At 40.1% G+C, this 15,557-nt stretch overlaps 1 protein-coding gene across 1 annotated transcript in view; it reads left to right on the top strand.

The window, feature by feature from the left end:
• Nucleotides 1–5,603: 5,603 nt before the first annotated feature.
• LOC109873544 (protein zer-1 homolog) overlaps nucleotides 5,604–15,557 on the top strand; it is a 58,940-nt gene continuing 48,986 nt past the window's right edge. Inside the window, exon 1 of the mRNA XM_031808713.1 lies at nucleotides 5,604–5,774. Within this exon, the coding sequence (XP_031664573.1) occupies nucleotides 5,604–5,774 (171 nt within the window). The remainder of the gene's footprint in view (nucleotides 5,775–15,557) is intronic.

Genomic DNA, 15,557 nt, shown 5'->3' with positions numbered 1-15,557 from the left:
TGGACACTGTTGACTCTTCTTTAGATGCTGTCTTTACCATACATGCGATGGGTTTAGCCTTAAAAGGTTGTGGATATACAGCCCCAGGTCATGATCAGTTGTGTAATGTTTAAGCATCTACCTGATGAGGTCATACATGTTCTCCTGGGATTATGTAATACGATTTGGAGTGGGGGGGTTATACCTTCTGGTTGGAAACGTGCAGTAATATTACCTTTTGTAAAGCCTGGTAAGGACCTTTCATGTGTTGATAGTTATAGACCAATAGCACTGACCTCTAACTTGTGTAAAATTATAGAAAAGATGATAGTCAATAGATTGTAATATTTCCTGGAACATAGAAGTTTATTGATTCAATGTCAAAGGGTATTCCGTAAAGGTAGATCTACTTTGGATACATTAGTAAAGGTAAGTAATGATGTTGAAAAACTCTGATCATAAAATAAGTAATGGCTACTGTCTTTTTTGACATTGAAAATACTTCTGACACTATGTGGAGAGAAGGCCTACTGATTAAGATGGAAAGACGTGGTATTGGTGGGAGATTATATAACTTTGTTTTGGCCTTATTTAATCACTCTTTTCGAGTTAAAAATAGGATCCATTTTATCTGATGCCTATGGAGATGACAGTGGTATTCCTCAAGGCAGTGCTATCACTCCTATTTTGTTCAACATTATGATTAACCATGTGTATATGCTGATAATGGAGCTATTTGGAAGAAGGGAAGGAATGTCTCTCATGATCAAATCTATTCAACAAGCTATAGTGGATGTTGAAAGATGGTTGATTGACTGGGGTTTTAAATTGTTAGTGGCAAATTCTTGTTGCATGTTCTTCTCAAAGAAGAAAGTTGGTGATAATATACAGTTGTTTCTATATGGACAGCCTATGGGGAGGGTTTCTAAGTACAAATATTTGGGTCTATGGTTCAGTGAGCGATACACATGGAAAGGTCATGTCATAAATGTTGAAACAAAGTGTAAGAAGATTACTCTTATGTGCTCGGTCTCTAGTAATGAATGGGGTGCTGACAGACACTTGTTGATGGATATTTATAGAGCTCTGATAAGGACGGACGACAATTGATTACGGTTGTATATGTTATGGAACAGCGGCTAAGACTTGGCTTCAGAACCTGGACAGAATCCAGTATATAGCTTTAAGGATATGTATTGGTGCATTTAAATCAACATCTGGAGTTAGGTGAGATTCCTTTGGATAAACGGCGTAAAAAATTGTCATTAGCCTAGGTTGAAAGGCTAATGAGGTTGAGCATCCCACTGCTACTGTTCTAGATGACTGTTGAGAATATACTACTAGACAAGGCAGTGGATTTGGTTGGACAGTTGGAAAGCTTGCTGAAGAGAGTGGTTTGAAGGATTTGAAGGTTGGCCCAGATAGTGGGCGCACAGGAGCAGGCGTTTACGTTCCTGAATTTGATGTTTGCGATAAAAGTTGCCCTCCAGTGGGTGGAGGACATACAATCTGTTAGAATTATAGTATGCTCAGATACTCTGTCTGTATTAAATGTTTATAATATAGTAAATCTAATAGGAGTGACCTACTATTGGAGGTATTAATGTTATGGGTGTAGTAGTGAGATTCTGCAGGGTCTCAGCACATTCGGGTGTGGAAGGGAATTAAATTGTAGACCAGTTAACCAAAAGAGCTTTGAAATTAGATATAATTGATATGAATGTTTCACCGGGTAGAGGTGAGGCTAAATGTAAGATCAGAGCCATTTTGATAGATGTGTGGCAGAAGAGATGGGACTCTGAGCCCAAGGGCTGTCATTTATATGCCCTCCAAATAAAGGTTGGTGGACCAAGATTCAAAAGTCAAATTATGGAGGAAGAGGTGGTGTTTGTTCAATTGCGCTTAGGACATTGTACATTGAACCTGTTATTACATCTGGTTGGCAAGCATGTGAATGGTTTGTGTCTGTGTATGGTTGATGAAACGGTGGAGCATGTGTTGTTATATTGTTGTAAGTATGTTGAAGAGAGGGAAAGATTGAAGTGTAGGGTCATTGAAGTGGGATGGGGTTGGGGGCATTTGGAAGGGATTTGGGGGATGGGGCTATTAGAAGTTAGTTGGGCTCTTTTTGTTGAGTTGGGTAGGAGGATTTAGAAATGTTGTAAACTGTGATTGACCATACACTCCAGAGTAGGTGGTGGCATGCACCTTTAACGTTGGTTTGCGGACCGCCATTATATCATAGAAAAATAAGAAAATGCATAAAGTTAGTAAGTGTATCTTTTTTTGTATTTGAAAAATGTATCCTTCAAATGAAAGTTATGATCCAAACCAATACAAAACTGTATACCGTGCAAGGCATATTTGCATTTGGACAGAGCATTTGGGCAGTGTTGAAGTGTCGGGGCAAACCTATATCCATCCTGCCCTGCCTTTCTAAAGTCTTCGAAAGCCAAGTGAACAAACAGATCACCGACCATCTCGAATCCCACCGTACCTTCTCCGCTATAAAATCCGGTTTCCGAGCTGGTCACGGGTGCACCTCAGGCACGCTCAAGGTCCTAAACGATATCATAACCATCATCGATAAAAAACAGTACTGTGCAGCTGTATTCATCGACGTGGCCAAGGCTTTCGACTCTGTCAATCACCGTATTCTTATAGGCGGACTCAACAGCCTTGGTTCCTCTAATGACTGCCTCGCCTGGTTCACTAACTACTTCTCAGACAGAGTTCAGTGTGTCAAATCGGACAGCCTGTTGTCCAGACCTCTGGCAGTCTCTATGGGGGTGCCACAGGGTTCAATTCTCAGGCTGACTCTTTTCTCTGTGTATATCAATGATGTCGCCCTTGCTGCAGGTGATTCTTTGATCCACCTCCATGGAGACGACACCATTTTGTATACATCTAGAATCGGCTTCCTATTTCGCAACAAAGTCTCCTTCACTCATGCTGCCAAACATATCCTCGTAAAACTGACTATCCTGACGATGTCCTGACTTCGGCGATGTCATTTACAAAATAGCCTTCAACACTCTACTCAGCAAATTGGATGCAGTCTATCACAGTGCCATCCGTTTTGTCACCAAAGCCCCATATACTACCTACAATTGTGACCTGTATGCTCTCGTTGGCTGGTCCTCGCTACATATTCGTCGCCAAACCCACTGGCTCCAGGTCAACTATAAGTCTTTGCTAGGTAAAGTTCCGCCTTATCTCAGCTCACTGGTCACCAAAGCAACACCCACCCGTAGCACGCGCTCCAGCAGGCATATTTTACTGGTCATTCCCAAAGCCAACACCTGCTTTGGCCGCCTTTCCTTCCAGTTCTCTGCTGCCAATGACTGGAACGAATTGCAAAAATCACTGAAGTTGGAGACTTATATCTCCCTCAGTAACTTCAAGCATCGGCTGTCAGAGCAGCTTACCGATCGCTGTAGCTGTACACAGCCCATCTATAAATAGCCCATCCAACCAACTACCTACCTCATCCCCATATTTTTTTTTTCTACTCTTTTGCACAACTGTATTTCTACTTGCACATCTTAATCTGCACATCTATCACTCCAGTGTTAATTGCTAAATTGTAATTACTTTGTCACTATGGCCTATGGCCTTACCTCCTTACTTAATTTGCACACACTGTATACAGATTTTCTATTGTGTTATTGACTGTACGTTTGTTTATCCCATGTGTAGCTCTATGCTGTTGTTTTTGTTGCACTGCTTTGCTTTATCTTGGCCAGGTCGCAGTTGTAAATGAGAACTTTTTCACAACTAGCCTACCTGGTTAAATAAAGGGGAAATAAATAAAAATATATTTTTAAAGTGTACCAATGGCCTAATGGAATTTGACTTATGAATTAGGGTTACCACTGCAATTTTTTTTGTTATGCCATCTCACCATAATCAATCGTTATTCTTCTACTTTGCATTATTTAATGTAAATAATAATTAGAATAGCTTATTGCAGTAACTATGCACATATTTTGTGTAGTGTATGCTATGCCAGACCTGGCTACAAGTTCATTAAAACTCAGTTTGAGATAGCTAATAAAAAAACATTAAATAAATTGTATTAGCATGAAATGCTTACTTAGGAGCCCTTAACGAACAATGCAGAGTTAAAAAATAAACTAAAGGCAAACTAGTAACACAATAAAAATACATTCACGTAGATATTACCTCAATTAGCCCGACTACCAGTGCCCTCCGCACATTGGCTTCCCAGACTATTTGCATTCTGTCCACCCACTCGCCAACTCCCTCTTTTACGCTGCTGCTACTCTCTGTTTATCATCTATGCATAGTCATTTTAACTATATCTACATGTACATATTACCTCAATTAGTCCGACTAACCGGTGCCCCCGCACATTGACTCTGTACCGGTACCACCATGCTACTGTTATTTTCACTGTCATTTTACAGTTTTTATTTTCTTTTGTATTTCTTTACTCATCTATTGTTTACCTAATACCTTAGAAAGCTATGGTATGACAGTGTCCGATAAACTGCAAATGAGCAATGTTTACAAATTCTGTCTAAAGCTAGCTAGATCGCCAAACATTTATTCACTAGCTAGCTAATGAATCTAATTAACACGAGTCACAGTAGCTGAGCTAGCCAGCAATGGATTTGATGTAGCTAACTAACATTATTTAGCAAAATAGCTATATGTCATGGTTGAAATTCATACTTCTAATAAAATATGTTATCGAATACAAGCACCAACTTTTTTCTAATTGGTTGAGACATAACGGCTTGAAAGTTACTATGTAAGCTGAGATTCAATTGGCGCCGAGTTGAACAACACAAATGAGGATAAAGTCGGCGATTGTAGTATTCTCATTTGTACTTGATCAATTAGTCGAGGTGTTTGTAGAGAGTGCGTACCTTGTCGAGGTGTTTGTAGAGAGTGCGCACCTTGTCGAGGTGTTTCGGTAACTTAGTTAACTACATTGCCATCAAATGTAGCTAGATAACGTTAATGATTCAGAAGTAGCTAAGCAGTTACCTATCTAGCTAAATATTTAATTAAGCTAGTTTCCTCAAACATTCTCAATTGAAAGAACCACATTAATGTTATGGAAGCGAAGCCTGTCATTACATGTGTTGCCATTTGGATTATCCTAAATCCATTTAGTTTGGCCATGTAGCAGACAAACTGATACGAATTTCACCTGCCAAGCCCCACTTGTTTAGATGTTGCTCAAATGGAAACGCTTGCTTTATTTAGCCAACTAGCTAGCCAAATACTTTGTTTACAGTCTTAATCATACTTTTTTTAATGACACGATTTACAGTGTTAACAATGAGTTTATGATAATAACTTGCATCATTAGACTGTAATTATCATTTCCTTAAACATGAAGTATATACTTTTGGATATTTCTATCAAAGCAATGTCAAGTATCCTAATGACAACAACTTGTCTTTGTCTCCAGCAGCTTCTTGTAGACCTAACCCCGGAGTTAGGGAGGTCTTGAGCACACTGCCTCTTCTGTGACCACCTCATCTATCCCGATGCCTACCCTTTGAGAGCTTCCCTGCACCTACCTCCTGAGGCCACCTGCTTTGCCCTGTTGTTGTCAAACAAAGGGGAAGTGAGAAGCAGCAGCCGACATGGCAGCCAAGGCAGGGGACAACCCCGACAGCCTCATGGCACTGACCACAGCCTTCTGCCTGAAGAACCTGAGGAGGACCATGTGCTACCTGGGAGAGAGGAACAAGCTCTGCCTGCGCTCAGACGTCTTCCTGCCCAGCGAGATCTGTGACAAGCTGGTCAACACGTACGTATAATTGGGATTTGTAATGGGTGATAATCCTAATGTTCAATTAAGCACTGTCAGACTGGTTTTGCTTGTTGGTTTGTCTAATTTTCCCATTATGTTGCTATGGTCTTATGAGGTGTCAAGGATGCTTTCATGATCAATCACTTTATTAGCAGCAGCTCATGAGCATTGATTTATGATTTGCTTTAAATCTCAATGTAAATGAATTGTCAAATGCCAACCATAGTTTGATACTGTATGTCAATTTGATCTTATGTCATACTTCTTCTGTATTTCCGGTAAAGGCAAGCAGGGGCACTCATGGGATTTCGAGTGATGGTGAATATAAAAAATACATTGAAATCCCACAAGTGCCCCTGCTGCGTTTTCATGCATGAAACGGGTGGGGTGGCAGTGTTTCCTTCTGGAGGGCGTCAAGGCCCACAAACAATGTGGAGGGCATTGGAATGGTTTCTCCAAGTACCTCTAAACAAATAAGCCATGACAATACCTTCTTTCTAATCAGGACCAAAACAACAGCAAGACGCACTAATGCAAAAAAAGTATAATAATGTCCAATGGCAAAAATGTACTAATTGAAAAAAAGCACATACAATGAGTGAACAAAGCATTAGGAACACCTGCTCTTTCTATGACATAGACTCACCAGGTGAATCCAGGTGAGAGCTATGATCCCTTATTGATGTCGCCTGTTAAATCCACTTTCATCAGTGTAGATGAAGAGGAGGAGACAGGTTAAATACATGGTTTGTGGATTCATCCATTCAGAGGGTGAATGGGCAAGACAAAATATTTAAGTGCCTTTGAATGGGGTATGGTACAGTGGTTCCTCCTTTAAAAGCTGCGTCATACTGCGGCACAACTTGCGTGCTGCCACAGAATTCTGACCATCAGAGGGCAGCTTTGAGAAGCATTTGATAGTATTCCGTATTGGCATTACCAGAGAATTTAAAACCTTTTTTGTAATAACATAGTATATGGGATTGATTTTAAGAAATTTTGATTCATTAATTTGATTAAACTACCCATCCCGGATCCGGGAGAATTGTCATCAACTGACACTAATTAGAATAACGCAACGGACAAAAAATATTATTAGAAAATTTTCATGAAATCACAAGTGAAATATAGTGAAACACAGCTTAGCCTTTTGTTAATCACCCTGTCGTCTCAGATTTTGAAATTATGCTTTACAGCCAAAGCAAGACATGCGTTTGTGTAAGTTTATCGAAAGCCTAGTATAGCATTATGTCCAGCTAGCAGCAGGAAGCTTGGTCACGAAAATCAGAAAAGCAATCAAATTAACCGTATACCTTTGATGATCTTCGGATGTTATCACTGACTAGACTCCCAGTTAGACAGCAAATGTTCATTTTTCCCAAAAATATTTTTTTTGTAGGTGAAATAGCTCCGTTTGTTCTTCACGTTTGGTTGAGAAATCCACCGGAAACTGCGGTCACGACAACGCTGAAAAATATTCTAAATTAGATCCATAATATCGACAGAAACATGGCAAAGTTTTTTATAATCAATCCTCAAGGTATTTTTCAAATATCTATTCGATAATATATCAACCGGGTCAGTTGGCTAGGAGCGAGAGAAACAATGGCCGCATTTGTCTATTACGCACAAATTGCTCTGAGAGCCACCAGCTGACCACTGACGCAATGTTGTCGCTCACGCTCATTTTTCAAAATAAAAGCCTGAAACTATGTCTTGTGACACTAGACACACTAGGGAAGCCATAGAAAAAGGAATGGTTGATATCCCTTTCACTGCTCAATAGGGACGCAGAGGTTTCTAAATAAGAGTCACTTCCTGTTTGGATTTTTCTCAGGCTTTTGCCTGCAATGTCAGTTCTGTTATACTCACAGACAATATTTTTACAGTTTTGGAAACTTTAGAGTGTTTTCTATCCCAAGCTGTCAATTATATGTATATTCTATTATCTGGTTCTGAAAATAGCCTGTTTACTTTGGGAACGTTTTTTTTCTCCAAAAATGAAAATAGCGCCCCCTAGTTTCAAGAGGTTAATATTATGGTGTTTCTATTCAGAGAAAAAACGAAACCCTCAGGGTTTCCGTTAGGATGGAATGGAAAATATCCTGCTGTACAATGTGACGGTAGGGAGTAGGCTACAGGATTGGAATATTATAAATTGTTTACCTTCAAGAGACAACTTTTTTCCAATATTTCTGTAAATCAGTTATATTTATTCCCATAGTAATTCGTTATGGATCCATAACTAAATCAACCTCTGCAATTTGAAAGAGTATTATTTTACGAAATGTGTTTATTTGTTTATTAGGCTACTGTGCAGTCTACAATACATACTGTAGTAAACATGGGAAAGTGCCTAATTCCTTACATAAGGGAGAGCAGGCTATGTCTGTACTACAGAATGCAGGGCACGCGGGAGATCGGTATTATTTCGTAGTTGTGATGTCTTCACTATTATTTTACAATGTAGAAAATAGTAAAAATAACAATACTGGAATGAGTAGGCGTGTCCAAACTTCTGACTGCTACCTGCTTAATTAATTAGATTAATATTACGGTGATTCTATTCTATGAAAAATGAAAAACCCTCTAGGTTTCCGTTAGAAAATATGGCGCTGTACAACGCCCATAAATTCTGAGCATTGTCAGTTTGTAAATTCAGACTGTTGAGCTCTCGGTGCGCACACCGGACCTTCAGGCCGATGAGTAGTGTTGATTTGAGCATTCTGGCCTTACAACGGCAGTCAAGCACTCAAGCTAACGTTGGCTAGCTACTTCCAGACACAAATTTACTTGCTCAAGCAGAGCTAGTCAGGCAGTTTTCGTGTTACCCGGAGCATTGGTGACTGTGCTGCTGGAAACAATTTAATTACGCATTTTTGCCGACTTTACTGACACTGGCCATATTCAACCGGTGTTGAGTAAGTTAATTATTCTGTGCTCTGGTACACTCAGACGAGAGTGATCTGAAATCGGTGTAGATGGCCAGAGCACCCAAATGTCCATTGAGAACGCACAATGACTTTACCATTTAGCTAAGCTAAGAATGATGGGAATAATCAAGTCAATAAATGTTGGGTAGTTGATAGCCTATAGTTAATATCCTGGCAAGTTTGATGTATAACTACTAACATTAGGTAGATAGCTAACATACCAGTACGTACTGCTGTAATGATATGCTATGTGGTTCGTAAGGACAGCGTAGCTAACAAATTGTCAGCCAACATAACGTGTAAGGTAACTTATTTGAAAAGTCATTACTTTATTACATTGAGTAGCAAGCTATCCCTTGGTCATTAGGGCAAATCTGTTTTGTTTTTTCACACCTACCTCGGAAATTAGACTATTCTTTAGTAAAGGTTGCATAGTCTATTGTTCAGCTATTAGCCCCCCTCCCCAACTTGCAACAAATTGTTGTTGTTCCCATCTCGTTCCTTTCCCTCTTCCACGCGTCATCATTCTGCGCCTGAGTGGCTCACTTGTGGGCGTGCTGGCACGATATGGCAGCATCTTCGGTCGTGAGTCAAGAATTCTGCATACAGTAGCAGGTTTGTATGAAGGTGTGGTTATTCACAGGCAAATTGTTATATGCTATGGGGGTACATTTGTGTCTTTTTGTCGAGAGCAAAACTTTATTTTCAATAAAAAATAATTGTTCTGAAAGCAACTTTGTTCCGACACAAAGGAAGTCAGAGTGGACACCTACGAAGGAATGTGTGATGATGACATCTCAGGTAGGCAGCACTGGGTGTTCTTCCGTCCAACTTTTACATAGCTAGTAGTTAGCTCCTACGATTCAGTCTATGTTCATAACATTCTACTATATTACATACATGCATACCGTAGAATGATAAATCATGCAATTATTATTCTCAAGCTAATCAAAAACATTTAACTACGAATGTTGAATTAATCTAACTTTCTTTCATGGCAACTCATAAGCAGGCCATGTCATATTTGTTTCATAGTTGATATATTATCATATTTCATGACAGTGTAACGGTTAACTTTTTTTTTACAGGAGGATGAAAGAACACAATATGTCTGTCGGGGAATGCTATTTTGATATGTCACGAAGAGTTTTTGCAGCGTGTAGAGGGTGCAGGTATCATTGCATATTTCCCATCACCGAATGAACAACAACAATACCAGTCTGGTGTTAAGCTTTCTGTGCTGTATTGACGTATCCTGAAAATGACATCTGCTGCTTTACATCTCAGTTATTGTTTTCATATCTACAAAAAATAAGCAATTTTCTTTACTTTCAGAGAGCGAGCTGATCAAGGGGTCAAAAATGTAGATATTTCCAGATGTTCACTGTCCGAAGAACAGGCCGTGGAAGCTTTACTGTGGCAAAAGTGTCCATAACCAGAGGTAATTAAAATGTTCTGTGTTTTTTTTCTCCATCTCTGCCTGTCTTGTTGTACATGGAACCTGTCTCACATGCATTAATTTAAAAACCTTTAAGATGTCAGCTGCTAATTTTCAGATTTACACCACATGAACACAGCCATTTTCACTGGACTATCTGTTGCTGCCAAGTCATGATTTCCCTGGGGGTTAGCCTTGCAATAACCAAGTGGTGAGACACATAGCCCTCTATATTTAAATGTTTCAGGTACACTCCGATAGATGTCTGCGTCACATACAGTATCTTCTATTGACATCATCTTCTATTGTTTGTCCTCGTGTCTGTTTTTCAGCATAAAGTACTCTGTAGTCACTTATTGTGGACACCAGGTGAGACAACACACGTACATAAGTCTCTCTAATTTACTTCATCCCTCTCCCTCTTCTCCCTAAATCCTCTAGGTTATATCAGCTGTATTGATGAATCCCTCCCGCATCTGAACTGGCTGACACAGAGGGCACAGCATGATCATAGGTGAGAGGTTATTAAGGAGATGCTTTACATTGAAATACAGACAGAGATGTAGTAGTCCCAGAGTTAAGGTCAGTTTTGCATTTCACCTCCTGATGATTATGATGACTGACCGTGTTAGAATAAAAAAAAACGAGGCTTAATCATGCTCTCTCTCTATCCACCTGTCTCTCGTCTGCAGGTATGATTTGATGTGAGAGGAAGCCAGTCCCGTCATCGCCACCTCACCTGCTCTTAAAATAACCTTTGGGCCAACTGGGGGCCCAAGGCTGGTTATGAACTGAGAGAATATTAGGGTAGCACTGTAATTCATTAATCATATGCTGTCTGCCGCTGTTCTTATCTATTTCCCTTTCTGTCTTCTACACCTCTCTCTTTCTCGTTTTATAATGCACACCATATGTGCATTGAAGTACAGATTGAACTTGTATTTATAATATAATATTACAAATATCATAATTATAATGCATCTATGTATTTATAACACCTGGATAATGGACTTCTTTCAATAAAGCATTTCACATTCTGGTTGAAATTAAGTATTTCATTGAAGTACTATCCTGTGTCCTCAGATCAATGAGGATGAAGGGAGTTAGATATGCATAGTTTTTTTTCTGTATATATGAATTACAAATCAATCATGTTTCTAGTCTATTACATAGTTACAATGTGTAATCATTGATGTCCCAGGAGCAGGAGTGGTAAACACTGTTGAAGTGTATAATTGTAATACATACATGCAGACACAGCATCATTCAAATAATGGAGTTTGAAATGACTGATAAAGAATGTCTGTTTATAAATAATGGAGTTTATTTATATATAGTTAAACCAACTGTTATAAATACAATGTTTTAATCGGCCCTTAATCATAGTTACTTGTCTTAACCCATAATAGGTTTACTCCAATATCTGCATAGTTTTTAAAATGGCAGCATGTAGACAAATACAGTGCCTTGCGAAAGTATTCGGCCCCCTTGAACTTTGCGACCTTTTGCCACATTTCAGGCTTCAAACATAAAGATATAAAACTGTATTTTTTTGTGAAGAATCAACAACAAGTGGGACACAATCATGAAGTGGAACGACATTTATTGGATATTTCAAACTTTTTAACAAATCAAAAACTGAAAAATTGGGCGTGCAAAATTATTATTAAATTATTATTATTATTATACATTGACATAGCTTGAGTAAAAAAAATTTTTTTTCAAAATCCACAAGTAAAACGTACACAGTTTCACAGAAATGTTCACAGAAATGTACATTTTAGAAATTGGCAGATTTTTTGGGAGGGGCTGATGTAAGATACTTTGTGCCATGCAGTGTAAGTGGACACCCCCTTGTCAAATATCTCATTCCAAAATCATTGATATGGAGTTGGTCCCCCCTTTGCTGCTATAACAGCCTCCACTCTTCTGGTAAGGCTTTCCACAAGATGATGGAACATTGTTGCTGGGACTTGCTTCCATTCAGCCACAAGAGTATTGGTGAGGTCGGGCACTGATGTTGGGCGATTAGGCCTGGCTCACAGTCGGTATTCCAATTCTTCCCAAAGGTGTTCGATGGGGTTGAGGTCAGAGCTCTGTGCATGCCAGTCAAGTTCTTCCACACCGATCTCGACAAACCATTTCCGTATGGACTTCGCTTTGTGCACGGGGTTCATTGTCATGCTGAATCAGGAAAGGGCATTCCCCAAACTGTTGCCACAAAGTTGGAAGCACAATATTGTCTAGAATGTGATTGTATGCTGTAGAGTTAGGATTTCTCAGGGGCTATGAAGAATGGCCCCAGACCATTATTCCTTCTCCCCCAAACTTTACAGTTGTCACTGCATTTGGGCAGGTAGCGTTCTCCTGGCATCCGCCAAACCCAGATTCATCCGTCGGACTGGTAAAGCATGATTCATCACTCCGGAGAACGCGGTTTCCACTGCTCCATAGTCCAATAACGGCGAGCTTTACACCACTCCAGCCGACGCTTGGCATTACGCATGGTGGTCTTATGCTTGTATGTTGCCGCTCGGCCATGGAAACCCATTTCATGAAGCTCCCTACGAACCGTTATTGTGCTGACGTTGCTTCCAGAGGCAGTTTGGAACTCGGTAGTGTTACAACCGAGGACAGATGATTTTATGCACTACGCGCTTCAACACTCGGTGGTCCCATTCTGTGAGCTTGTATGGCCTACCACTTTGCGACTGAGCCGTTGTTGCTCCTAGACATTTCCATTTCATCATAACAGCACTTTTGACCAGGGCAGCTCTAGCAGGGCAAAAATATGACGAACTGATTTGTGTCATCCTATCACACTGCCACGTTGAAAGTCACTAAACTCTTCAGTAAGACCATTGTAATGGCAATTTTTTTATGGAGGTTGCATGGCTTTGTGCTCAATTTTATACACCTGTCAGCAATGGGTGTGGCTAAAATAGCCAAATCCACTAATTTGAAGGAGTGTCCACATACTTTTGTGCTGTGTATATGTAGTGTATACGTGCAGTGCAAAAAAATTACAAATGTATCATTCACATAAGATTCCACCTAAAATGACATTAACTTCCTCACTACTCGCCTCCTTCTCAAAACCCATTGGAGGTCTGAGGGGAGGAACCTTGGGTCCTCTCCGATGGGGTTTTAGGAGGAGGCACAAAAAAAAAAAAAAAAATCGAGGAAAGATAAAATGGCACAGAGCCTTTGCATGTTTGCCTCAATATGGAATGGCAGATGCCACTGTGTGTTAAGGCAGGTTGCTTATTTAAGAATGCGCTGGGTGACGTAGGAGCTGATATAGGTTGCAGGTGTCCCTTTCAATAAGAGAACAAGGATAGGGAGAGAGACTTTAGGTTCCAGTTTAGAGAGATTTAGCTCCCATTTATTTGATATTGGACACACAGGGGTAAATGCTGGAGAGTTCTTCCAAGGCATGGCTTGTTTGACACTGAACTAAAAGACAAAGATCTTTGGTATTTATTAAGGGAATTGGCTGCAGGTGCGTTTAGAGCATGGAGATGTATAGAGGTCTCTAGTGCCCAAAAGCATATCTTAACATGGGCAGCGTTGATACCATGCGATCTCCACACATCTCTATGGCTCAGAGCTGCCTGCATTTAAAGGTAAAGTTAACCAAAAAGTCTAATTAAAGTGACAGTTCCCGAAAAAGTCTAAGAAAAATTAGAGCCTTTTCTATAGCCGCCTCCAAAAAAAACGGTCTTTGCCGGTTTTGCCCTCAAAGACTCAAAACGGCCAAGGTCATCCTTGACCTCAGGCAAGGGAATCAGACAGGCCTCTGGTCTGAGGTGAGTATGAAGTTTAAAAGGAACAATTTTGGCGCCATCCAGTTCCTTATGTCTGAAACACAGGCTTCCAGGGAGGGCAATTTTGGGGCATCACCATGTTTCATCGAAATGTACAGCTGTGTGTTGTCCGTCATAGCAGTGAAAGTTGGCTTTGTGTTTCCGAATGACATCACCAAGAGGTAGAATATATAGTGAAAACAATAGAGGTCCTAAAACGGAACCTTGATGAATGCCGACATTTACAATTGATTTGTCAGAGGACAAACCATCCACAGAGACAAACTGATATCTTTCCGACAGATAAGATCTAAACCAGGCGAGAATTTGTCCATGTAGACCAATTCGGTTTTCCAATATCTCCAAAAGTATGTGGTGATTGATGGTTTCAAAAGCAGCACTAAGGTCTAGGAGCATGAGGACAGATGCAGAGCCTTGGTCTGACTCCATTCAAATGTGATTTACCACCTTCGCGAGTGCAGTCTCAGTGCTATGATGGGGACTAAAACCAGACAAGCGTTTCATATACATTGTCTTCAGGAAGGCAGTGAGATGCTATGCAACAGCTTCTTTTTTTAAATGTTTTGAGAGGAATGGGAGATTCTAGTTGGAATAGGGTCCAGTATGCAGCTTGACGGTTTAGAGGCCGTGACTATTTTGATGAATGTTTCAAGAGATACAGGATTTTTTTTAAACGTATTAATCCTAGGTCCTGGCAGTTCTCTTTTACTCGGGAAACCTGAGCTTTGGAGAAATATGCAGATTCAAAGTGGAGTCTGTAATTTGCTTTCTAATGATCATGATCATTTCATCGAAGAAGTTCATGAATTCAAGAAGAAGACAGTATCAAAAATAATTTTAGGATTGTTCTTATTCTCCTCAATTAGGTTGGAAAAATAGGATGATCGAGCAGCAGTGAGGGCTCTTTGATATTGTTTGGTACTGTCTTTCCAAGCTAGTCGGAAGACTTCCAGTTTGGTGTGGCGCCATTTCCGATCCAATTTTCTGGAGGCTTGCTTCAGGGGTCAGGTATTTTCTGTATACCAAGGAACAAATTTCTTGTGACAAATGTTTTTTGTTTTTAGGGGTGCGTCTGCATCTACGCTTTTACGCAAGGTTACATTTAGATCCTCAGTTTGTGGTTAAACGTTTTTCGTACTCTGACGTCCTTGGGTGGGTGGAGGGAGTCTGGAAGGGCATCTAGAAATCTTTGGGTGGTCTGATAGAACGACTTTCAATGAACCTTGGTTGGGGTCTGAGCAGATTATTTGTTGCGATTGCAGATGTAGTAAAATGGTGGTCCGATATTCCAGAATTATGAGAAAAAACATTTAGATCCACAATATTTATTCCACGGGACAAAACTAGATCCAGGGTATGACTGTGGCAGTGAGTGGGTCCAGAGACATGTTGGACAAAACCCACTAAGTCAATGATGGCTCAGAAAGCCTTTTGGAGTGGGTCTGTGGACTTCTCCATGTTAATATTAAAGTCACCAAAAATGTGAATATCGTTTGCCATGACTACAAGCTCTGATAGGAATTCAGGGAACACAGTGAGGAACGCTGTATACGACCCAGGAGGCCTGTAAACAGTAGCTATAAAAA

This window comes from Oncorhynchus kisutch, linkage group LG29 (genome assembly GCF_002021735.2).
Source record: "Oncorhynchus kisutch isolate 150728-3 linkage group LG29, Okis_V2, whole genome shotgun sequence".
Lineage (NCBI taxonomy): Eukaryota > Metazoa > Chordata > Actinopteri > Salmoniformes > Salmonidae > Oncorhynchus > Oncorhynchus kisutch.
This window is presented reverse-complemented; position numbering and strand designations above follow the sequence as displayed.